The sequence below is a fragment of the Balaenoptera acutorostrata genome, chromosome 4 (genome assembly GCF_949987535.1).
Source record: "Balaenoptera acutorostrata chromosome 4, mBalAcu1.1, whole genome shotgun sequence".
Taxonomy (NCBI): Eukaryota; Metazoa; Chordata; class Mammalia; order Artiodactyla; family Balaenopteridae; genus Balaenoptera; species Balaenoptera acutorostrata.
The window spans coordinates 34,186,256-34,213,146 of NC_080067.1; the positions used below are offsets into that span (position 1 = coordinate 34,186,256).

The following is a 26,891-nucleotide window of genomic DNA, read 5'->3' on the forward strand; positions in this document are numbered from 1 at the left end:
GTGTCAGGAAGCTATTGCTGACCACAATAGTTTACTTGATCCAATGCTGTCTTTTCATGAATATAGAAACCAAAATATTCTACTAGCTCCTAAGTATCTATCTATCCATCCATCCATCTATCTTTCTATAGTTATCTTTTTAGCTTTTAAGGTGTGGAGGAAAAAAGAAGGTAAAGAGTGTCATAATCTGAAACAGATTCAGAAGGTTAGAATTGAAAGAGAAAATAAAGTCATCTATTGCAGCCTTCCACTCAAATTTGAACTTCCTCACTGGAAACAGCATCCCTGGTTACTAGCCCTGATAAAAACTGTTTATTTCCAAGGATAGTAGGAATACTGCTTTTTCAAGGTAGCAAATTTGCCTTACAAATCATTTTAATCGTCATACTGAGCTGAAAGCTACCTTCTCTATCTTTGACGCATTGGACCTAGCTAAGTCAAATACTGTCTCACTTCTAAGATTTATCTTTTCCAGGCCTTCCATCATTTCTCTTAGTGCTGGTTTACAGACACTTGATCATTCTGGTCACCTCTGAATAGAGCTCAATCTTTCTGTCTATATTTCCTTTTTAAAATGTAGCTCTCAGAATTGACAATGGACTTCCAGGTGTGCTCTGATTAATACATACTGTAGAACCATTGCCTGCTTTCATTTGTAAAGCAGACACTTATTAATGGGGCCTAAGATTCTTTTTAGCATCTTGAACAGTTAGAATGCTCTTAGCTTATAGTAAACCTATTGCCAATCAAAACTACTAGGCTATTTTTTTCTCACGTGAATCACCCTCAAGCAAGGTATTCTTCCTTCTGTACTTGCGTAATTAATTTTTTAACCTAAATACAGGATTTTAGATTTACTCTGTTAAAAATTATCTTGATAGCATATTGAGACAGTTTTAAAAATTAATTCACTCATCCAAATAATTCTTCGCCTTAACTTTGTATCACCAGCAAGTTTGATAAACATGCCTTCTTGACTTTTACCTTTGTCACTGATAAAGAAAAAACATTAAGGAAGTCAGGGGTCAGCACAGAATTAGAGGCACCCTTCATGGTTCATTCATGTAATACCTGTTTATCATGAGGCTCCAATATGCCAGACACAGTGTTAAGTAAGCACTGAAAGTGGTTCATTAACCAACTCTCCTTGGATGAGTTTGCTCTACTTCCCAAGTTACTGTGGTGTGACCTACAGCTAACACTGTGCTTTCCAGCTTGTAAAGAAGAATATAAATGCAGAGACTTGGTCAAACGCTTTGCTAAGATCCAGATTCAGCATTCTATCAGGCTAGTGGTCTCTTTCAGTAATAACATGAAGCTAATTGGGCTTGACTTATTCTTTATTTTTTTGGCTTGACTTATTCTTGCTTTAAACCATGCTGGCTCCCAAGGATCATGGCTTCCTTTTCTGAATATTCGTAGTCCATCTGCTTCCAGTTTACTTCGCCAGTATCCATGCCAGGCCCCTGGAGCTCCCACTTCTGGGATTCATGTGTCTTCCTGTTCACGAAATCCAAGACGTGCCCCCTCCACTCCTCAGTGATCCCTTCAAGCTCTGATTCCTCCAAGATTGCTGGGAAAGTTCTGCAATCACATCCTCAGTATTTTTTTAGTTACCTAAAATTCAGCATTTTCTGGTGGTCAAGAGCAGAGAATCTGGACTCAGACTTCCTGGGTTCGATTCCTGGCTCCACCACTTGCTAGCTGGACCTTGGATGCCTCTCTGGGTCTCAACTTTCTCATTTGTCAAATAAGGAGAATAAGAGCGTTTACCTTACAGGATTGTTGCGAGATTTAAAAGAATTAATATAAGTAAAGCACTTAGAAAGAACTTATATAGTAAAAACTATGTAAGCATTTGTTGTTATTACTGTCATTAGATCCAGGATTTTGAATGCAATTTGCATTACCAGACTAATCCCCTCTCTCCTTATCTATCCTGGGCCTCAATGTTCTCTTTCCAAAGAAGGTTTTTCTGCTAAAATCATAATATTTGAAAATTTCTTTACTTATGGTAATTTCATCTCTCAGTAGAAGTGGAAAAAACAAGAGATAGTATAACTCCTTAGAAAAGACAAAAGCCAAACAAGAGTTCAATCTGGCTACTTCCTCTCTTCCAGCTGCAAACATTATATTTTAGCTCCAAGCAGTGAGACTGCGTGTTTCTTCTTTATTCATTTTATTTCCAACATGATTGAAAAAGAGATTTTTAATCAACAGATGAATGGATAAAGAAGGTGTGGCACATATATACAATGGAATATTACTCAGCCATAAAAAGAAACGAAATTGAGTTATTTGTAGTGAGGTGGATGGACCTAGAGTCTGTCATACAGAGTGAAGTAAGTCAGAAAGAAACAAATACCATATGCTAACACATATATATGGAATCTAAAAAAAAATAATGGTTGTGAAGAACCTAGGGGTGGGACAGGAATAAAGATGCAGAGGTAGAGAATGGACTTGAGGACATGGGGAGGGGGAAGGGTAAGCTGGGACGAAGTGAGAGAGTGGCATGGACTAATATATCCTACCAAATGTAAAATAGATAGATAGTGGGAAGCAGCCACATAGCACAGGGAGATCAGCTCGGTGCTTTGTGACCACCTAGAGGGCTGGGATAGGGAGGGTGGGAGGGAAATGCAAGAGGGAGAACATATGGGGATATATATATATGTATAGCTGATTCACTTTGTTATAAAGCAGAAACTAACACACCATTGTAAAGCAATTATACTCCAATAAAGATGTTAAAAAAAAGAGAGATTTTTACTCTCCTTAGCAATCTTGCAAGTGCAGCATATTCTGGACTGTAGCCTTCCTGATAAGATCACTACAAGGGCATCCAGTCTTTGTATTCATCCTTGGCCATGTGTCCTTCCTCCCTGCTTTTGAACATGTCCTTTTAAAAGTTGAATGTATTGGAGAGACCTGTGACCACAATGGACTCTAGCAGCCTCCCTCTTTCCATATGTAATTGTATAGTAAGGGTTTTATTTTATCTCCTTGCTCCTTTATTGGAGATGTTCACCACAAAACCCATTCTTTTTTCTCAGTACTTTCTTGAACTCTGTTTCTGTAGTTTCAGGTGCATGCCCAAGATAACTTGGTTACAGTCTTCCAATGTTCCCATCACTTCCATTATGATTGTAAGCTTCTCCCTGCTTTCTGGAACTAGGCCTAGAGTAGAAGTCATTTCCTCTTCCAACAAGAAAGGAAAATTCCATCAAGATAAATGAAGAGTCTATAATATGCTCAACTCATAGTCAAACGTAACGTGAAGAAACAAATTTGTGTAAATATGTGAAGAACCAAAATTCCCCAACACAAATATTTATTCTTTTATGAATCCTTCTTATTCCCAAAAGAATTTAAGGTGAATACACTACTTGCTTTTGTGCTGGTTTTGTAATATATTTTAGGAAGGACTCTTTAAGTATTAGCCAGCTGGCTGATTAAGTTGACATTCCCACAGTGGTATCACTTAAAGATATTCCTTTATCTTCCAACAAATTGTTCTTTGTCACTCAGGTTCCTGGATTTATAATTTTATAACCTCAGTTTTGTAACTCCTTTACATATAATAATTCAATTTCCCATATCTCATATCACATATTTTACTCCACTTCCATATTTTAAACATAGATCTCATTCACAAAGTGTTGGTAATTACCGAAATTTATATTTATCTCCCTGTACCAATATTTTAAGTTTATTATTTGTAACCATACTTAATGCATTGTAAACATCTATAGGCCTATAATGTTGCTCCTGATTTTTGGCTCCGTTTCTCCTAAGAACTGGGGACTAACTCCAGGTTACTAAGTCTGCATCATATTTGCAGGACTCCATAGTGCTGGATGTTGGTATGTTTGCTGGCCAATTTTCTCCTTGTCAGACTGGAGTTTTTACAGGACCTCAGGTTAGGTCTGCAAGTCTTCTGTCAAACATGCTTATGAGATTTCTCTACCCCATTTAAAAATATATATATATTTTCTTAAATGGGGTTCAGAAATTATATATATATATATATATATATATATATGTATATATATATAATCTCCCAATATTTGGCAGAGTTGGGACAAACGTTTGCACAAGAGGTTAGAAGATTAGGGAAGGCAACTTTCAACTTAATATCAGAAGGAAAACCATCCAAAAGGCAATTAGGCTGTTCTGAAGTAGTACTAGATATACTCTAGATTGTATTAGAACCATCACCAAGGATATTGTGCAGGTATTTGTTACTCTAAGTGGGACGCTAGCATCTTAATGTAGGTTCTTCCAGAGCAGACCCTTAGACAAAGATTCAAGGGCAAAGATTTCATTTGGAAAGTATAGGGAGCCTGGGTAGACAAGTGAGGAGTGACACAGAGAAGGGAGGGCAGCAAACAAAGGGGGCTCTATGAAGCCAGCTACCACAGAGGATGACTAGAGCTTAATCCTACAGAGAAATTCCAGGAAAGGGTGCAAACCACATGCATCAAAATTATCCCACCCGAGAAATGACAGAATTGGAATATTTAGACATCAACTTGCTAGGGTCATTGGTTAAGCACTTCTCTGGAAAGAGTTATTTCTTTGGCACCTCCTGCCTGCTGCGAGCTGTTAGGCTTTTTCCAGTTTGGGGGAGTTTTCAAGCACAGAGATGCAGATCTTGGCAGTGGGGAGTCTCCAGAGCATGCTAAAAGGCCCCAGTGTTAGGTATGAGTGGGGTGCTGTCAAGTTGCCTACAGATGCTTGGAGGACTTTATGTGCTTTACCAATTCTAAACCTCTGTGTCTATAATAAAGATACAACTCCCTCTCCCATCCCACCATGGAATGACAGGCATTTATTAAGAACACAAATTCAGAGTTAACTTTTTTTTTTAATTTTTTTTTTTAAAGATTTATTTATTGATTAGCTGATTGATTGCTATGTTGGGTCTTCGTTTCTGTGCTAGGGCTTTCTCCAGTTGCAGCAAGCGGGGGCCACTCTTCATCGCGGTGCACGGGCCTCTCACTATCGCGGCCTCTCTTGTTGCGGAGCACAGGCTCCAGACGCGCAGGCTCAGTAGTTGTGGCTCACGGGCCTAGTTGCTCCGCGGCATGTGGGATCTTCCCAGACCAGGGCTCGAACCCGTGTCCCCTGCATTAGCAGGCAGATTCTCAACCACTGCGCCACCAAGGAAGCCCCAGAGTTAACTTTTAAAAATATGCTTTCTCCTATAATGTGCTTGTCTTCATGGCCCTTCTCTTTACAATGCTGGCTAACTAGAATTCATCACCCGCCCTTGCTTTCTCTGTCTTTGTCATGATTAAGCCTTTATACTTCCTCCACTACCTTTTTTTTTTTTAATATTTATCTATTTATTTATTTGGCTGTGTTGCGTCTTAGTTGCGGCACGCAGGATCTTCGTTGAGCTCACGGGCTCTTTACTGCAGCGTGCGGGCCTCTCTCTAGCTGAGGCGTGCGGGCTTCTAGAGCACGCAGGCTTAGTTGCCCCTTGGCATGTGGGATCTTAGTTCCCCGACCAGGGATCGAACCCGCGTGCCCTGCATTGGCAGGCGGATTCTTAACCACCGGACCACCAGGGAAGTCCCCCACCACTATCTTTTAACCTCTCACCTTTATCCTCTCATCTTTGACTCAATAGATCACATTCTGCAGCCAATCCTTGTCAAATTATCAGTACTCTCTCTTTTCAATACCTTAGTGACAACCATGCTCACACTATTTCTTCTGGAATCCCGCCTCTGTGTAATCCTAATGTCCCTGCCTCCCATTCCCCTGACCTTCCCTATGACCCTGACTCATGATTCAGTACCCTCTAGACATCTACAGAGGTTTGAAGATTACCAGGACAGGATATAGGCACCTGGATTCTCCACAGGTATATCTAAAATTGAGTCATCTTATTATCTTACATCATCAGTTTCTATTTAACAACCTCTAAGTCTGCCCAAACTCCCTTCTAAGTTCCAAAGCAATGGTCCTAAATACCACCACCTGTCACATCTCCATCCTGAGGCTAGCTCATAAATATCTAAACAGGTATTGAGTGAGACACAGGGCAGAGAAAGATCCAATGTCAGGGTCACCTCAGGTTTCTAGGCCTTTACTCAGCTCAAGCAAAGAACAGAAAAACAGAGACCTGTGAGAGGCAGAATGTCATTGGTTAATATTTTCCCAAGGAGAAAGGAGATCTGAAACCACACATCCACAAAGAAAAACATTAGAATTATCAAATATGTCATCCTACTTTTGTGCACAATTTCCTCTAAAATCTCCCCATGTTTGATTTGCTCACTAGTGTATTCCTGGTCTCAGGCACAGAGCCTAGCACATAGTAGGTCCTCAGTAATAGCTGATGAATAATTGAACAAATGAAAATGTCAGCACATTATTGGATCCTCAAGAATATTTTGTTTCTGGCCATGGTGCCAACATGGCCACTGTGGAAAGATACATTTTTCCTCCCTGATGGATCCTCCACAGGTCAGGGATGTTCTTGGTTCCACACATTACTGTGACTTGTATAGCACTGAGTTCCAAGATAAACTCATAAAATGAGTCCATTAAAAAGTAAGAGAAAGCTTAATTTCTCACTTTTAAATTTTATGGCTCCAGTTAATTCAGCATCATTCATTCAGCACATACATCCACTACCACAAACATTGCTATCACAATAAGCAACTGTTCTAGAAAACCAATAAATAGAAGAGAGCAGTTACAGAATACTGCAATTAACTAGCATTATAGGAGATAATTATATGCTCTTCATGCTTGTTCATAATCAATTAATGCTATGTATGTATGTGTAAACACTTTTAGTGACATCTAACTGCTTGGTCCCAACTCTTATTCATTCAAAGGAGAGATTTTTAAGAGATTTCATGGATAATTTGAGTCTGAAAATAACTCATTGGAGTACAGCAATAGTGTGCTTGCTGGTGATAATTCACCCACTGAATTATAGGTGTCCAGTACAATATACATCTTATTCCTTATTCAGATTGACTTCTGGAAACCAGATTCTGTCACACAAATCAAACCTCACAGTACAGTTGACTTCCGTGTTAAAGCAGAAGATATTTTCACTGTGGAAGACTTTCTGAAGCAGAATGAACTACAATATGAGTAAGTTTATGTTTTATAGTTATGAAAATTCTCTCTCATGTATGCTCTCATCCTGGTCTCCAAAAAAAACCTGGGAAGATAAAAATAAGACCAAGACAATGGCTTCCCCAGGGCCCCACAAATAGGTCATGGCAGAGCTGGCCCTGAATTCCAAGTCTTAAGATGTCAAGTCTGGTAGATTTTGTGTTTAGTTATTGCTCTAATAAAAACAAGTGTGACTCTTGAATCCCAACTCTTTAGCCAGATATTTGACCTGCTACTGGTTTACAAGTGATATACAGACTAAAGGCCAAACCAGTGGATATTCTATTATCAGCCCGACACAGTTTTAGTCCCAAATCATATCAAGTCTTCTTGCCAGATAATCACCAGACCTATTGTGAGCCATGAGGGTTCTTCATGCTCCTTTAGATTAAGGACCAGACTAGAGTCAGACTGAGTGGTCCTTCTGTCCTTTTTCCTCCCAAAGTCCCCAACTATCTCTAATGATAGGAGAAGGCATGGAGAGAAGGACTGAAAGAAAGGAAAGTGGTTCCCCAAAGGCTTAGAGTAGAGTTGGCTAAGCTGATCACTCCATGAATCTTCCCCAAATACCACACTGATCCATCTAAGCCTTTTAAGATGAGAATGTCCTCTAAGTAGAGACGGCTGTCCATCTGTTGATCCAACACATAGATAGTGAGCATCTACATATAACAAGTGCTGAAAAAACAGATAGGGCCCATCCCCTTCAGAGGAAAATGAACAAAGAATTGCAATATGTGTAACAGATGTCAAGAAGAGTAAAGAGCTGGAATTGCAGGGGAATAGATGAAGTCTAGGGATCACAGAGGGCCACACTAGGAAAGGAGGCTTCAGCTGAGAACTAAAAGACGAGGAGTTAGCCAAACAAAGACAATGAAAAATCATACTCTAGGTAGAGAACAGACTATATGTTAAGGCTTAGAACTTCCCTCAATCTGCATTTGAGGGAAGGAAGAAATGAGGTCTTTAGTCTAAAGCAGAGTTTTTCCTCCACAGAGTGGATCAGCAAGGAGCAAAGAGACAGTCTCACACTCCAGTCTTGAACATTCAAATGTTTATCCAACAGTCCTCTACCACAAGCTCAAGTCTCCATTATATTTTGAGAAACTGTGACCTACATAATTTTAACAGAAATTTTCTCTTATTTTTCACATCCTAAAACTATAGAATAGTATTTATGCTAGTAAAGGTATCAGAATTTTCACCTATAAAATCTGCATCTCCATTAGGAGAAGTGGTACAGCATAATGCAACAAGCAAATGCCTTGGGAAAAAACAGACAAGGCTTAAATCCTGACTCTGCAACTTCCTGGCTGTCTGACCCTGGATAATTTGCTTAACCTTTCTGAGCTTCAGTTCCCTTGTCTTTATAAGGAAAGGATCCTTCTAACCGTATCTTCATAAAGTGAAGATATATATAATGCCACTCTCAGAGGGCTGTTGTGAAGATGAAATAAAACAATATGTAAATAAATTGCAACTGATAGTTTTATTGCTGTGAACGCTGCTATAGTTGACTCTTGTACAAAGAGGTAGATTATACATCTTTTAAAGGTCAACAGAAACTTGTTTAACCCCATTATCATGCTTCACACAGCTTAGCTATCTGCTTCTGCCTGAGGGAAGTGTCAAAATGTGACCTTAAGAATTGACTGTCTTTTTAAAACAAAGATATAATACAGTAAGTTTCAAAATGTGATTAAGATTCACGTCTATGATATTTTGCTCTTTTTATTACACTAGGAAGGACTCCTAAAATCCTAGCCTATAGGAGCCCTTAATAATATTCAAAAAGATGAGTTTCCTTATAATTCTTTAAGAAAAACAGGAGGAAGATCAGTGACCATAAGCTAACCCTAGCCACCTGAATTGACATCCTAATTCTACTCAGATCACAAAGTAGTAAAATGGCTTCTAATCAGGTAACAATCTCCTTTTACCAGGAGGAAAATTCATGTCTTTTTTTAATGGGTAAACTTTTAGGGAACAAAAAGTTCCCTGTGTATGAATGCTGTCTCACGTAGAATATAGGATGCTCCCTGAAGGCTAAGATCTTGTTAATTTTTGCTTAGCACATTTGTGGCATATAATTTTCTAAATATTAAGTAATAATAACTCCCTAGAAATCCTGGAGCAGCACAGCAGCAATATCCTTGCCGGGGCTGCAAGCAGTCCCTGTGCATCCCATTATTACCTCATGTGGTAACTAATATGTATTTAGATGGTTTCCTGCTGGCAAGAATTTGCAGTTGTTTTTCTATGTAACAGGAACCATCTACTGTACAAGTTCTACCAAAATAGCTTTTCAGATTTTTCAGTGGTTCCAACCCTCTTCACTAAGACTTTCATCATTTGGTAGTTTTAATCAGATTCTGAATTACCATGGGAAAAAATTAAAAATGTGTGTACCAAGAAAAATAACTATTTTTTAATAGATCTTTATTGGAGTGTAACTGCTTCACAATACTTTGTTAGTTTCTGTTGTACAAAAAAGTGAATCAGCCAGATGCATAAATATATCTCCATATCCCCTCCCTCTTGAGCCTCCCTCCCACCCTCCCTATCCCACCGCTCTAGGTGGTCACAAAGCACTGAGCCGATCTCCCTGTGCTATGCGGCTGCTTCCCACTAGCTATCCATTTTACATTTGGTAGTGTATGTATGTCCATGCCACTCAAACTTTGCCCCAGCTTCCCCCGCCACCCCATGTCCACAAGTCCATTATCTAAGTCTATGTCTTTATTCTGCCCTGCCACTAGGTTCATCGGTACCATTTTTTTTTTTTTTAGATTCCATATACATGTGTTAGCATACAGTATTTGTTTTTCTCTTTCTGACTTACTTCACTCAGTATGACAGACTCTAGGTCTATCCACCTCACTACAAATAACTCAGTTTCGTTTCTTTTTATGGCTGAGTAATATTCCATTGTATATATGTGCCACATCTTCTTTAACCATTCATCTGTCGATGGATACTTAGGTTGCTTCCATGCCCTGGCTATTGTAAAGAGTGCTGCAATGAACATTAGGGTCCATGTGTCTTTTTGAATTATGGTTTTCTCTGTGTATATGCCCAGTAGTGGGATTGCTGGGTCATATGGTAATTCTATTTTTAGTTTTTTAAGGAACCTCCATACTGTTCTCCATAGTGGCTGTATCAATTTACATTCCCACCAACAGTGCAAGAGGGTTCCCTTTTCACCACACCCTTTCCACCATTTATTGTTTCTAGATTTTTTTATAATGGCCATTCTGACTGGTGTGAGTTGATACCTCACTGTAGTTTTGATTTGCATTTCTCTAGTAATTAGTGATGTTGAGCATCTTTTCATGTGCTTCTTGGCCATCTGTATGTCTTCTTCGGTGAAATGTCTATTTAGGTCTTCCACCCATTTTTTAATTGGATTGTTTGTTTTTTTGATATTGAGCTCCATGAGCTGTTTGTATATTTTGGAGATTAATCCATTGTCTGTTGTTTCATTTGCAAGTATTTTCTCCCATTCTGAGGGTTGTCTTTTCATCTTGTTTATGGTTTCCTTTGCTGTGCAAAAGCTTTGAAGTTTCATTAGGTCCCATTTGTTTATTTTTGTTTTTATTTCCATTACTCTAGGAGGTGAGTCAAAAAAGATCTTGCTGTGGTTTATGTCAAAGAGTGTTCTACCTATGTTTTCCTCTAAGAGTTTTATAGTGTCTGGTCTTATATTTATGTCTTTAATCCGTTTTGAGTTTATTTTTGGGTATGGTGTTAGGGAGTGTTCTAATTTCATTCTTTTACATGTAGCTGTCCAGTTTTCTCAGCACCACTTATTAAAGAGGCTGTATTTTCTCCATTGTATATTCTTGCCTCCTTTGTCATAAATTAGGTGACCATATGTGCGCGGGTTTATCTCTGGGCTTTCTATCCTGTTCCATTACTCTATATTTCTGTTTTTGTGCCAGTACCATACTGTCTTGATTACTGTAGCTTTGTAGTATAGTTTGAAGTCGGGGAGCCTGATTCCTCCAGCTCTGTTTTTATCCCTCAACACTGGTTTGGTTATTCGGGGTCATTTGTGTTTCCATACAAATTGTAAACTTTTTTGTTCTAATTCTGTGAAGAATGCCTTTGGTAGTTTGATAGGGATTGCATTGAATCTGTAGATTTCTTTGGGTACTATAGTCATTTTCACAATGTTGATTCTTCCTCTCCAAGAACATGGTATATTTCTCCATCTGTTTATGTCATCTTTAATTTCTTTCATCAGTGTTTTATAGTTTTCTGAGTAAAAGTCTTTTGCCTCCTTAGGTAGGTTTATTCCTAGGTATTTTATTCTTTTTGTTGCGATGGTAAATGGGATTGTTTCCCTAATTTCTGTTTCTGATTTTTCGTTGTTAGTGTATAGGAAGGCCAGAGACTTCTGTGCATTAATTTTGTATCTTGCAACCTTACCAAATTCACTGATTAGTTCTAGTAGTTTTCTGGTGGCATCTTTAGGATTTTCTATGTATAGTATCATGTCATCTGCAAACAGTGACAGTTTTATTTCTTCCTTTCCAATTTGTATCCCTTTTATTTCTTCTTTCTTCTCTGATTGCCATGACTAGGACTTCCAAAACTATGTTGAATAAGAGCAAGAGTGAACAACCTTGTCTTCTTCCTGATCTTAGTGGAAATGCTTTCAGTTTTTCACCACTGAGTATGATATTTGCTGTGGGTTTGTCATATATGGCCTTTATTATATTGAGGTAGGTTCCCTCTATGACCATTTTCTGAAGAGTTTTTAAGATAAATGGGTGTTGAATTTTGTCAAAAGCTTTTTCTGCATCTATTGAGATGATCATATGGTTTTTATCCTTCAATTTGTTAATATGGTGTATCACATTGATTGATTTGCATATATTGAAGAATCCCTGCATCCCTGGGATAAATCCCACTTGATCATGGTGTATGATCCTTTTAATATGTTGTTGGATTCTGTTTGCTAGTATTTTGTTGAGGATTTTTGCATCTATGTTTATCAGTGATATTGTTCTATAGTTTTCTTTTTTTGTGATACCCTTCTGGTTTTGGTATCAGGGTGATGGTGGCTTCATAGAATGAATTTGAGAGTGTTCCTCCTTCTGCAATTTTTTGGAAGAGTTTGAGAAGGATGGGTGTTAGCTCTTCTCTAAATGTTTGATAGAATTTGCTTGTGAAGCCATCTGGCCCTGGACTTTTGTTTGTTGGAAGATTTTTAATTACACTTTCAATTTCATTACTTGTGATAGGTGTGTTTATATTTTCTAATTCTTCCTGGTTCAGTCTTGGAAAATTGTACCTTTCCAAGAATTTGTCCATTTCTTCGTGGTTGTCCATTTTATTGGCATATAGTTGTTTGTAGTAGTCTCTTATAATCCTTTGTATTTCTGTGGTGTCAGTTGTGATTTGTCCTTTATCATTTCTAATTTTATTGATTTGCATCCTCTCCCTTTTTTTCTTGATGAGTCTGGCTAAGGGTTTATCAATTTTGTTTTTCTTCTCAAAGAACCAACTTTTAGTTTTATTGATCTTTGCTATTGTTTCCTTCATTTCTATTTCATTTATTTCTGCTCCGATCTTTATGATTTCTTTCCTTCTACTGACATTGGTTTTCTTTGTTCTTCTTTCTCTAGCTGCTTTAGGTGTAGGGTTAGATTGTTTATTTGAGATTTTTCTTGTTTCTTGAGGTGAGATTGAATTGCTATAAACTTCCCTCTTAGAACTGCTTTTGCTGCATCCCATAGGTTTTGGGTCATCGTGTTTTTGTTGTCATTTGTTTCTATGTATTTTTTTTCTTCTTTGATTTCTTCAGTGATCTTTTGGTTATTTAGTAGTGCACTGTTCAGCCTCCATGTACTTGTGGTTTTTACAGGTTTTTTCCTGTAATTGATTTCCAGTCTCATAGCATTGTGGTCAGAAAAGATGCTTGATATGATTTCAATTTTCTTAAATTTACCAAGTCTTGATTTGTGACCTAAGATGCGATCTATCCTGGAGAATGTTCCGTGCACACTTGAGAAGAAACTGGATTCTGCCACTTTCAGGTGGAATGTTCTATAAATATCCATTAAATCTATCTGGTCTACTGTGTCATTTAAAGCTTGTGTTTCCTTATTTATTTTCTATTTGGATGATCTGTCAATTGGTGTAAGTGGGGTGTTAAAGTCCCCTACTTTTATTGTGTTACTGTCGATTTCCCATTTCATGGTTGTTAGCATTTGCCTTATGTATTAAGATGCTCCTATGTTGGATGCATAAACATTTATAATTGTTATATCTTCTTCTTGGATTGATCCCTTGATCATTATGTAGTGTCCTTCCTTATTTCTTGTAACAGCCTTTATTTTGAAGTCCATTTCATCTGATATGAGTATTGCTACTCCAGCTTTCTTTTGATTTCCATTTGCATGGAATATCTTTTTCCATCCCTTAACTTTCAGTCTGTATGTGTCCCTAGGTCTGAAGTGGGTCTCTTGTAGACAGCATATATATGGGTCTTGTTTCTGTATCATTCAGCCAGTCTGTGTCTTTTGGTTGGGGCATTTAATCCATTTACATTCAAGGTTATTATTATTACTTTTTTCTTTTCACACACACACACTGTATTTTATTTTTACAAGAGATAAACTGACACCAAGCATTGTAAATGGATGATCACAACAAAAGCAACAATGATTGCAATTACCAAACACGAAACACACTCATACTATGTCATAATATTGACATTCAGTCCAGTAATCCTCCACTGTAACAGCTCCTTTAGTTTGCAGTGAAAACTGATTTGTATATTTTTTTGCCTCTGAGTCCTTGTGGGATTTTTTTTTTTTGTATTCAAACAGAAAGTCACAAAAATTATAATCATCCTCATCAGTTCACTCAGTCCCATGTAATTAATTCTTTTCTTATCTTGATCTTTTGTTAGCACTTCTATGAATTCATCAGTTTTCCATTAGAGTTCTGAAAATGCTTATTCATTCAGTTCAGCAGTATAGTCAGTTACCAGAGACCTGTACTTGTCAGAGTCTTTTCCTTGAATTCCTTGAAGATGAAACCCTTTTACAGGAACATTTTTGCAAAAGCATCACAGTACACCCAGAACTGTCTGTAAATGACAAAAGACTTAAAAATGACCACGGTTAAAGATTTGTTGAAAGTTCATAATAATGCAATTGACAAGGAAATTTAGTTATTTCTGAGATATACATTTTAAAGTAATAACTAGAATTATGGCTTATAACATTATACCAGAACATATAAGATTCTTAGAAATTTCATGTAATGTCTGAAACATTTATATTAACATATTTCCATACAAATACCCCAAAGAAAGTTTAGTATTAGTTGTTTTTTTGTTTGTTTGTTTATACTGCAGGTTCTTATTAGTCATCAATTTTATACACATCAGTGTATACACATGTCAATCCCAATTGCCCAATTCAGCACACCACCATCCCCCCACCCCCGTGGCTTTCCCCCCTTGGTGTCCATACATTTGTTCTCTACATCTGTGTCTCAACTTCTGCCCTGCAAACTGGTTCATCTGTATCGAGGTTATTATTGATATGTATGTCCCTATTACCATTTTCTTAATTGTTTTGGGTTTGTTTTTGTGGGTCTTTCCTTCTCTTGTGTTTCCCGCCTACAGAAGTTTCTTTAGCATTTGTTGTAAAGCTTGTTCGGTGGTGCTGAATTCTCTTAGCTTTTGCTTGTATGAAAAGCTTTTGATTTCTCTGGTGAATCTGAATGAGATCCTTGCTGAGTAGAGCAATCTTGGTTGTAGATTCTTCTCTTTCATCACTTTAAGTATATCCTGCTACTCCCTTCTGGCCTGCAGAGTTTCTGCTGAAAAATCAGCTGATAACCTTATGGGGAGTCCTTTGTATGTTATTTTTTGTTTTCCCTTGCTTCTTTTAATATTTTTTCTTTGAATTTAATTTTTGTTAGTTGGATTAATATGTGTCTTGGTGTGTTTCTCCTAGGGTTTATCCTGTATGGGACGCTCTGTGCTTCCTGGACTTGAGTGACTATTTCCTTTCCCATGTTAGGGAAGTTTTCCACTATAATCTCTTCTAATGTTCTCTCAGACCCTTTCTTTTTCTCTTCTTCTGGGACCCCTACAATTTGAATGTTGGTGCATTTAGTGTTGTCCCAGAGGTCTCTGAGATTGTCTTCAACTCTTTTCATTCTTTTTTCTTTGTTCTGTTCCTCAGCAGTTATTTCCAACATTTTGTCTTCCCACTCACTTATTCGTTCTTCTGCCTCAGTTATTCTGTTATTGATTCCTTCTAGTGTATTTTCCATTTCAGTTATTGTGTTTTCATCTGTGTTTGTTTGTTCTTTAGTACTTCTAGATCTTTGTTAAACATTTCTTGTATTTTCTCAATCCATGCCTCTATTCTATTTCAGAGATTCTGGATCATCTTTACTATCATTACTCTGAATTCTTTTTCAGGTAGATTGCCTACTTCCTCTTCATTTATTTGGTCTTGTAGATTTTTACCTTGCTCCTTCATCTGTGACATTTTTATTTTGCCGTCTCATTTTTTTTTTCTTTTTTTTATAAGTGGAATTGTGTTCCTGTCTTACTGGTTGTTTGACCTGAGGCTTCCAACACTGGAGTTTGTAAGCTGTTGGGTAGAGCTGGGTCTTGGTGCTGAGATGAGGACCTCCAGGAGACCTCACTCCAATGAATATTCCCTGGGGTCTGAGGCTCTGTTATTCCAGTGGTTCGGACTCAGAGCTCCCACCACAGGAGCTTTGGTCCAACCCCTGGCTCATGAACCAAGATCCCGCAAGTCGTGCGGGGGGGCAAAAAAAAAAAAAAAGGAGAACAATAACAAAGTAAAAAATAAAATTAGACTTAGAAAGTAACAGCTATGTTAAAAAACATATAAAATTAAAATTTTGATGAAACAACAACTGGAAGGTAAAACAGAACCACAATAGTAAAAAAAGAGGTGGAAAAAAAAATAGGTGGAAAAAGCCTTGGCTGTGGAGGGCGGGGCCTAAGCAGGGGTGAGGTTTGGGCTGTGGGCGGGGCCTATGCTTAGGACCCACAGGGCTGGAAAAGGCCGGGGGTGGGGGGCCTTAGGCTCAACAGAAAGGACCCAGGCGTGACTCCCGCCTCTGGTCTCAGAGGGCAGGGGACCCCACCTGGGAGCCCAGCAGGCTTCCTCCACTCCTCTCCTGCTCCTCCTGGAGGTCCCCTCCAACCTGCCTCTCCTGATCTCCCTCTTATGCCACCCGGGCCCACGTGGCCTGGAGGGGACTTTGGAGTGCAGGGGACCGGCCTGGGAGCTCAGCAGGCTCCCCCAGCCTGAGTGGGTGGGGCAAACGCCCTCTGCTCCTTTCCACTCCTCTGGTCCTGGAGGGCCCCTCCCACCTGCCTCTCCTGTTCTCTCCTGGGCTCCCTCCTATGCCCCCAGGACCAACCCAGCCCGGAGGGGACCTCTGAGGGTGTAGGACCTGGCCCAGAGAGCCGGGCAGACTTCCCTGGCCGATTGGGCAGGGGAAACACCGGGCCCACTCCCCCCTGATCTGAGTCTCCAAGGGTCCCTCCAGGGTGGGAAACCCTCCCCCATCTCAGCCACCCCTCAGGGGCGCCGGTCCTGTCCGGCCTCTGTACTCCCACGTTCTACCAGTTCGTTTGGGGGTTCTTCCCGTCTCCTTGGGCATCGGTGTCCCCCACCAGCATCCGGCAGGCACCCTAGTTGTGGGGAGACACGAACTCTGCGTCTTCCCACACTGCCATCTTGACTTCACCCCCCAGTAACTGTATTTTTAAATGCTTATGTCACACCCTAAATACAGAAAGACTAGGAATTGGATGGTGTAAATCTCCCACTTATGGTTCTGAAGCCAAGTTGACAGAATCTTTCAGTGGGTGGGCCTTCACAGAATTCCTTCTTACAAATTTCAGGAAGGTGGTCTATGCCCTATCCAATGCAGGAAGAGAGTGATTGTTGCTATCTGCCTATATAACATTTTTCTGCATATTTCAGATTCGATCAGTAAAGTGTCCTTGGATAACAATGTGTACATAGTAATGTTCTTCAGTAGCAATGGGTGTGTAGTCTGGGGACTGACCTAATACTCCTTTTTCAGGAATCTGAAAGGGGGAGAAAACTAAGTCATGTCTCTCCTCCTCAGACACTGTGGTTCTTGCTTTGTTGGGAGTCCCGTTATCTAATTTGCCTGCATGCTAAAAAAAAAAAAAAAAAAGAAGAAGAAGTGGGATAGCACTATAAAAGGAACATATAAAAGTATAAAACAGTGTACATGCCTCTGTATTTTGGAGCTGTAATGCAGTCCCTATTACCTTATGAGTCATTATTTTAATCTCCTAGAATAGAAGCTCATTATTTAGTAATAATATTTTGTAATGTAGCTAAAGTAGTACTTTGTCCTAAATCTAATAAAATCAAATTATCATAGGGCTGGAAAGGATCATTTAAGGTCAATTTCCCACCTTCAGGCAAAAGCACCACATTTCAACCTCATTCTGATACTCTTTTGCAAGTTACTAGACGACACTTTTACTCTTGGGTGTCATCTTAAATCTAACTGGTTTTATTATGCTTCTTTGTCCTGATTATTGATGAAAATGTTTAAATATTAACATAATAATAACTCTAACAGAATGTCTCTTCTTAGTACCAAACAAAACACTAACCTCCACATAGTCACTTATTCTCCCAAATAATCTGAATTTGAGGATTGTATGCAAAAGAAGGATATTGCAATATGCTGTGGAGGCCCTATTTCCCCCCTCTACTCAGAGCTGGTTCCTGGTAGGTCAGAGATCACTATGGTTATGGTCTTAGGGACAAATGTCTACTGAATGTCCTGAGGCTATAGAATGCCTGGGAGCAATTAAGTGATGATTTCTTTTCTCTGGGCAGCCACTAAGAAGCCACGTGACCTAGATGATTATTTTACTTGCTGTCAATGGAAAATCTTGTTAAAGGGAAAGTAGATGTCATTTACCATTTCCTCTTGGATTTTTAGTTTTGCCATTCTGTCAGAGAAGTTCATCCTTGTTAGGCAGGATTTGTTCTTTCAAACTGATAATCTTGGAATACAGTTGTTTTCTTAAAGGTTTCTGCCTGTTGATTTTTAGCTTTCAAGGTTTTTGTTTTATTTGTTTGGTTTTGTTTTTAGTTTTTAGTTATATTTGAAAATCATTTACCTAAACTATCTCTATTCTAGATGTTTCCCTAGAGTTTATGAAGGTGGCAACTGGCAACTTTACTGTAGTTTAATTTTTTTTCTTCATAAACCTTGGAAGACATCTATGTAAATGACCAAGGCCTAGGGATTTGAGTCAAGTCACTGCATTTTAGAACTGAAAAGGACATTGAATACCAGCTAATAAATATCCCATTATACAAATTATGAAATTAAGGCCCAGAGATTAAATGACTTTGCTGAAACCAATTTACATGTTAGGCGAAACTATGACCCTGATCTTTTGATTTCTAATTCTAGATTCTTTCTAATTCCACCCTATTCCCTAACAATCCAATTTGGGTGTTGAATATAATTAATTATAGCACTTACTATAATCATTGTTCTTAACTATAGCAGGCAGAATTACTGTCCCTCCAAAATGTCTACATCTCAACCCCTAGAATATCTGAATATATGCTAATGGCAAAGAGAAGTTAGGATTGTAGATGGAATTAAGGTTGCTAAGCAGCTGAACTTAAAATAGGTAGGTTATCCTAAATTGTCCAGAGAAGTCCAAAGTAACCACAGGGTCCTTACAAGTGGAAGAGGGAGGCAGAAGAGGAAGTCAGAGTGATGAAACATGAGAAGGACTTGAGATGCTATTGCTGGCTTTGAAGATGGAGAAGGGCAAAGAGCCAAGGAATGTGGGCAGCCTTTAAAGGGCAAGGAATCAGACTCTCCCCTAGAGCTTCCAGAAAGCACTTCACTGTTAACACGTTGATCTTAGCCCAGTGAGACCTGTGTTGGACTTCTAAGCTGTAAAATAATAAATTCATGTTGTTTTAAGTCACTTAGTTTGTGGTAACTTATAGCAGACTTAGTTTGTGGTAACTTATAGCAGCCATAGAAATGAAAGCACTAACAAAGTACTGATGGCTGCTTAATGGGAAATTTTCTTTCCACAGAATAAATATTAAACTCTTCTCCTTTTCCTTTTTTTTTTTTTAAATACTACCTTAAGATAGTTAAGCCCTTAAGACAGTATTTGCCTCTTGCTAGGAAACAAATATCATTTAGTATTAATTTATTGCATTTTCCATAAACAGACACAAGTTCATGCACAGTTAACCAAAAGGAGAGACCAGGAGGGAGGTTCAGAGGATGTCCCTGACATACTTCATCAGAATGCCCTTGGGGCAGCCGGAGGAGAAGTAGACTTTTGATATGCGGCTACAATTCTCTGTGTGTCAGATAAAAACATTTCAAGGCTTGACTGTGGATAATAGAAGTTTCTGTAAACTAACTACTGCCCATGATATTTACAGTCTATGATCAAGGACATTAGTGCTCATAAAATTTTGTCCCTTCAGAACACACTTTCCACTCAAAAGTAGCAAAGAGAAACAAAGTCATATATACCCATACCTTCACACCTGCCTCTTATAATAAGACCTTTCACCTGAATAATCATTTTTAGAAATAAGCAAGCCTCAAAGTTTCTGTCACCAATTTTCATATTACCTTGCTACAGAACCATTCTTACATTACTTTAAACCAGCCAAAAGAAAGGCAAGCAGAAACGAGTACTTTAAACTCAGTATTATTTGGTCTAAAAAAATCTTTAGCTTGTCAATATTTCTGAATTTCCACCCATCAAGATATTTTTCTCAAAACCTAGAGAAAGGCCTCAGGTGACCGGCTGTCCCAATCTACCTGGGATTGAGTAGGTTCCTGGGACATGGGACTTTCAGTGCTAAAACGAGGAAAATCTTGAGGAAGAAAGACCATAGATAGGGCTGGAGGGCATGCTTCTGTGTTGCAGCCCAAGGCCCTGATGCAGAATGCCCCAGGTACCAGGGAAATCATTTTCCAAGTTTAAGGTCCAAGGACCCCCAAACAGGTGAAGTTTGGGCCAAAGAAGAGCCTGCCCTGCTCACAGTCTCCAGTATCCTTCTCAATGATTTACTTACTTTGTGTGATGAGCAGCTCAAGTTGAAAAGCATAATCAGAGGACAGATCTGATTTCATGGAGAATGTACTGTACCATTGGCTAAAGCATAAACTCCAGGTTTTTGCTGACTGGGAAACATGCTTATGTTCACAGGAGTACCCCCTTTGATTTATTACAGGGTATTAATAAGCAACCTCAGATCTGTGCTGGAGGCTCAGTTTGATAGCAGGGTCCGTGCAACTGGACACAGTTACGAGAAGTACAACAACTGGGAAACGGTATGACGCGCACCATGTGATTTAGACAGACATTGCTTTGGGAATTGAACCAAGAATGTCACACATTAATCCACAAATGGTTCCATTTGGTAGATAGAGGCTTGGACTCAACAAGTCGCCAGCGAAAATCCAGACCTCATCTCTCGCAGTGCCATCGGAACGACATTTTTAGGAAACACTATATACCTCCTCAAGGTAATCCTTTTTAACCATAACCTTCCCATGTCTGAGGGCTTTAAATCAATGAATTCTAACACATTAACATCTGTTTTACAGACATATTCATCCCAAACATTGTTATAACTCTTTCCCTGACTCAAACAGATTCCCCAGATTGTTTTATCATATGTGAATTTTTAAATCATTATTTTGATTTACTCAAAAGGAAAAATGCAATAAAATAAGAGCAGTCCTATAAATTTAACCACATCCCTGTAAGCAATGTAAATGATCACCTACCTTGATGCAATTGTCCTCTCCCAGATGTTGTTTGCAAATCCATTTGCTAAAGAGGTTCATAAACTTCATATATATCAGACAACGGTACACAGCGTATCAACAATTTGTTTCTGTCGTCCTCTAATGCCATTTTTGTCATGCAATTCTAATGAAGAAAATAAAAAGACGTGGAATAAATGGGAGAGAAGGAAAACTTCTTACAAGATTAGCAACAATCATGATTACTTCTAATTACTCATCCAGTTATCTTGGTCACGTCCCCTAACAGTAGCAGCAGAAAATAACCTCCATGTGAGTACAATTAAGCAGGGTAATCAAGCATCTTCTGAAAAATATGAGCTTGTCAAGCTTAATAAAAATAATAAACAGCCATGTAAGCCTTCAGCTCAAATATTGTGAGTGTCTAGAGGCAAGAACATACCGTGCTAGTATTATGTTTTAATTTAATCGTGGAATGTACCTCTTGCTGCTGTCAGCTTTCACCTTTCGAGTCCAAAGCCCAGATGGGTAGTGAATGTTAACCCCTGAATATGATGAATCACAGTTTCCCTTTTCCTTTTGTTTGCAATAGGTTGGCAGACCTGGACCAAATAAGCCTGCCATTTTCATGGACTGCGGTTTCCATGCCAGAGAATGGATTTCCCCTGCATTTTGCCAGTGGTTTGTGAGAGAGGTCAGTATGTAGAATGATTACTGGCAGAGGAAAGTAGAAAGTTTTTTTTTTTTATTTCAATCAATCCCTTGTAAACTAGCTATAATAAAAAAGAATAATAGCATAGAAAAAATTCATAATTCCAAGATCCAAGCCTCAAAGGTCACTAAGAGAACTTGATAAGGCAAAATTTTTAAACAGTTAGCAAATGGTATTTATTTGTATTTCACTCAACTTTCTTACCCACCTTTGGTAGAAAGGCTAACAGGTAGTAAATATCGTGGATAGGTCATTTAAAAGTTAATGATTGTGGAAAAACCACTAACTTGATCATTATCTCCTAGATAATAATCAATGTATACTTCAGAATAAAAGAAAACAATACATAGTAGTCCCTATTCTAAATGATACTGTTTTCCACTCTTTTATAATTCTAATGGTAAGATACATGTAAAAACCCTTTTAAATATCCATGAGTCCATAACGATATAGATGATTCAATACATTAAAAAAAGGGAGAGAAAGAACAACTCTTTCTTATAGAAGAATTACAACTAATAGATGTACAAATGAGCAAAATAGAAAGTTACCATTAGAACACCACAGTAATAACTACTTCATGAAAATCTACAGATGGATACAAAAATTAGTGGGTAAAAGTTTAAAGAGAAATAGGTTATTTGCAGCAGCAAAGTATCTCTTAAAAAATATGTATTATATTACAAAGGCAAAATTTACAGGTGAGAAGCCTAGCAGAAACTACCTTAACCAAGTGATCAAGGTTAACAACACCTGTGTCAAAGTCATAAAGGAAAGTCTGAGGAACTGTCACAGATAAGAGGAGACATGATGACCAAATACAATGCGGGGAAGCTGGGTAAAAGGTATATGAGAACTCCTTGTATCTGCAACTCTTCTATAAGTCTAAAATTATTTCAACAGTAAAAGTTTAAAATATTGAAATACTTAAAAAATATAAGACTATTATTATATACAACATAATTTCTTTTGGGTAAAGCACTTCTGTATCTATTCATTAGGCTCTTGGTTTCTAGACATGTTATGTGTCCAATTGGCACCATTTAATTTCAGTGAGTATCTCACTATCTGCCCTCGAGAAAGAAAGACTTTCATCATTACTTCGGTTACCTCTAATCACAGACCACTAACAGAACATGGTTCTATAGCTCTTCCAACATAAAAAGCACATGCTTTACCATGTGTTATTTTAATAAACATACATGTATAGAGCCATGAAGACTATATAAAAACTGTTACTACACAGAAGCCTTAAATATCTTAAAAATCTCTTCAAGCAAGCCTAGGGAAGAGTTGAATGTAAATTTAATATAATCCTGGGGCTGAAGAACTGGGACTAAGAGAACACAATAAATGGGTATGAGGTCCTTCATTCATAGACAGGTATCCACATCACTTAGCAGGGAGAGCTAGACCCTTAACAGAGTTCCCTTCTCAAGAAAGAGGAATACGAAGAAGACTTCCATCATTATGCAACTTGAGACTTGCTGAGAGCCTCTCCAAAATCCATCAGTGTGATCTCACTTCATAGTGGGGGGCTTTTTCATTCTTCTTCCTCTACTGAGACCATCTACAGGAGGTCTCACCAAAATTAAACAAATTTCTAGATGACAGTATTAGGAACATGCATAGCCATCCACAGATATTCCTTACTTACTTACTAGGAATACCCTCACAGCCTACTAACTTTGAAAAAAAGTTCTTACCCTCATATCCTACTAACTTTGAAAAAAAGTTATTACAATTACTATTTCAAAGGAAATGAGTATTCATGTTCTTTAAAAGTCTTTAATTTTATTGAATTTTTGTTCATCTTTAAAGTAAATAGTTAAAATAAAAAGTAATAATTATATGAGTTATATATGGATGAAATAGAGCAGGGGTCCCCAACGCCCGGGCTGTGGACTGGTACCTGTCCGCGGCCTGTCAGGAACCTGGCCGCACAGCAGGAGGTGAGCGGCGGGTGAGTGAGTGAAGCTTCATCTGCGGCTCCCCAGCGCTCGCATTACCGCCTGAACCATCACTCGCGTTACCGCCTGAACACCCCCGCTCCCCCATCTGTGGAAAAATTGTCTTCCACGAAACCGGTCCCTGGTGCCAAAAAGGTTGGGGACCACTGAAACAGAGTATCCTAGAAAAAGAGAAGAACTAGAAACTATTTTAAACAAAACTTGCAGTAATATTTTGCTATTTGCTTTTTAAATATTAATAATACCTACTTCAAAAGGGGATGCCACTTTTGTTACCAAAGTCAACATTCATCTAGTCTATGTAAATTTTAGCAGCATAATGCATTCCATTTTTCCATGAAATTCCGCTTTGTAATTTATACACAGGCTGTTCGCACCTATGGACGTGAGATCCACATGACAGAATTTCTCGACAAGCTAGACTTTTATGTCTTGCCTGTGGTCAATATCGATGGCTACATCTATACCTGGACCAAGGTATATGAACCAATACTGAGAGGGGCTAATGAAATTAAAACCAACCACTTTCTACTATACTTGTCCTAACCATAAACTGCACTTTTCAGTACCGAATGTGGAGAAAGACCCGCTCCACCAACGCTGGATCCACCTGCATTGGCACAGACCCCAACAGAAATTTTGATGCTGGTTGGTGCAGTAAGTATCTGGCTGACCATTTTGCATGCGTCTTTTGAAAAGTATAGGAAGAAAGTAACAGGAAAACACAATAGTGTCTAAAATAAGAATAAAATATAAATTTTTATATTTTAGAGTTCTAACTTTCTGAAAGCACAAACAATAAACAGTTTGTTTATTCAGTCAATAAAAATGTATTGCTTATTCTATTATGTTCCCAGCTGTGCTAGACGCTGGAAACATCGGACTGAACAAACCAGACATAATCCTACTACTTATGGAATGTAAAATCTAGAGGAGACCATCATTAAATAATTATTTAAACAATTATTTAAATAAAATTGTGATATAATTATAATTTTGTGATTTAACTCTCAGTAAATGATTATACTAATATAGAAATTTCTCATGGATATTAGTTTGTCCCTACTTATTAATCTTCTTACACTATATTGATCTCATTGTTTAGCACTACACAGGGACATATTGGTGATTTCACATGCAACTTTCTAGCCTGTTAGCTTAAAAACACCCTACTCTTGTGACTAAATGTATGCATACTTTATAATGTACACATACATGAGGATGATTATAAAAACTCCTGTGAAAACAACTTATTTTTTAACTCTCTAACTCTCTAATTTGAAATTTTGAAACATGACCTGTGGGAACGTCAGTAGGTGACCATTTGCCATTAACAACAATATGTTTTTCCAGGTGTCGGAGCCTCTAAAAACCCCTGTCATGAAACTTACTGTGGATCTGCTGCAGAGTCTGAAAAAGAGACCAAGGCCCTGGCTAATTTCATCCGCAACAACCTCTCTTCCATCAAAGCATATCTGACAATCCACTCATACTCCCAGATGATGCTCTACCCTTACTCCTATGATTACAAACTCCCAAAGAACAATGCTGAGTTGGTAAGTAGTCATGGTAGTAGATATAGCATTTCACTGTTGAGATTTTTGAATTCTATTCCTAGAAAAAAAAAATTATACAAACAATTTCTGGAAGTTCCATTCTTGATTTTCAGTAATAGAAGCAAAAAACTTACCACCACAGATTTACAAGGAATCTGAAATTGGCTAGATAAATTGGCTAGAAGAAATGTGATTTTGATGCAGGGAATGATCCCCAAAATGCGGTTAATTTACTAATCTTCAAAATGACAACAGTTCCACTTCCTCCTGCTTCACCACAATACTGACACACATGATGATTTCAGACGCATCTGGGGTAATCAACAAAGTTCCTTCACCTCATACATAATCTTCATCAGAAAGTCAATTTTATCAAGTTGCCTTGAGCTGGATTTGACATGCACAGGCAGACTATGGCAGATGTCATTAGGAATTTGGCACATTTGGTTGATATCAGGTTAAGTGACAAGATCCTAATATTGCTTACTTCTAAATTGTTGGATTAGGTGAGACACAGATGTAAATCAATCAATGAACAAATGATGTGAATGGGTCCTTACTATATATGAGAAATAATGCAAAGAAAATGAACTATCCCTGACTCAAAAAATTAGCAATCTTGTTGGAGAATCAAGATACAACCACATGAAAAGTTAAATAATATAAGAGTTTTATACTATTCAAATTAACAAATATGGTACATCAATGTATAATTTTTTTAAATAAGCAGGTTTGAATCCTTCAAACAACTTTTTTTAAAATTTATGAACATCTGGCTGCCAGAAGTTGGGACCAATGATCTGAAAGAACAAGTGTAAGATTTAAAGCATTTGAGTTATGCCAAAAAAAAAAAAACAGTATTCCGCCTAGACAACGACATAGATATTTGGCTTACCTAAATGCATAAATTCAAAGACCCAATAACTTTATCAACTGGAAATTGTTTTGTACTTTCAGATTCAGTCTTTCAGAGACCAAATAAAACATGTAATGCTGTAAATATTTTGTGAACAGCAAAATGGAAAAATAACTCAGCTTCTTAGAAAACTGATAGCTAATAGTTAGCCAGGTCCTGTTCTTTAAAAAAAAAAAAAAAAAAAAATGTTATTTTTCATTTCAGGAAAATCTTCCCATCTTCCCTATCTGTAGCCAAAAAACAAAAGAGGACATCATTAGCTGGAACCATTAAATATTCCAGTTTTCCAATTAGGCTCAGTCTGTAAGTGTTCCCAGCAGTGGGTGCTCACAGGCCTGCTGTCCCAGAGATGGGTGTGGCCAGCTCCTCATTTCAGTCCTAGATTTCCAGGGCCACCAGAGCAGAGGAGGTGGGGGTATGTTGTTTGCTTAATTCATGTGAATATGTTTAAGCTGTACCACATCAAGAGAAAAAGACAAAGCCATAAAAACTAAGCATGAATGAGTTAGTAAGTATAATATTAAAACTAAAATTATAAACCATATTAAATGTAACAATAACCAATATATCCAATTTGCTTAATAACTAGTTTTAAACATAAACACTAAAAGACTAATGCTAACAGAAAAACTTAAAGTGTTCTTTGGGATTGAGCTGCTTCACAAAGTTTCAATACTTTTTCTTACTTGGGGAATAAGTTTAAGCCCTTTTAGCGATGAAAACTTTGTTGCCCCACTGGCTCCACACAATAACGT

At 38.0% G+C, this 26,891-nt stretch overlaps 1 protein-coding gene across 1 annotated transcript in view; it reads left to right on the forward strand.

The window, feature by feature from the left end:
* The window catches only part of CPB1 (carboxypeptidase B1), a 50,052-nt gene that overhangs the window by 11,179 nt on the left and 11,982 nt on the right, over positions 1 to 26,891 (forward strand). Inside the window, exons 4-10 of the mRNA XM_007188109.2 lie at positions 6,998 to 7,122; positions 20,445 to 20,544; positions 20,638 to 20,739; positions 21,575 to 21,676; positions 24,031 to 24,141; positions 24,231 to 24,321; positions 25,018 to 25,220. Coding sequence (XP_007188171.1) covers positions 6,998 to 7,122; positions 20,445 to 20,544; positions 20,638 to 20,739; positions 21,575 to 21,676; positions 24,031 to 24,141; positions 24,231 to 24,321; positions 25,018 to 25,220 — 834 coding nt within the window. The remainder of the gene's footprint in view (positions 1 to 6,997; positions 7,123 to 20,444; positions 20,545 to 20,637; positions 20,740 to 21,574; positions 21,677 to 24,030; positions 24,142 to 24,230; positions 24,322 to 25,017; positions 25,221 to 26,891) is intronic.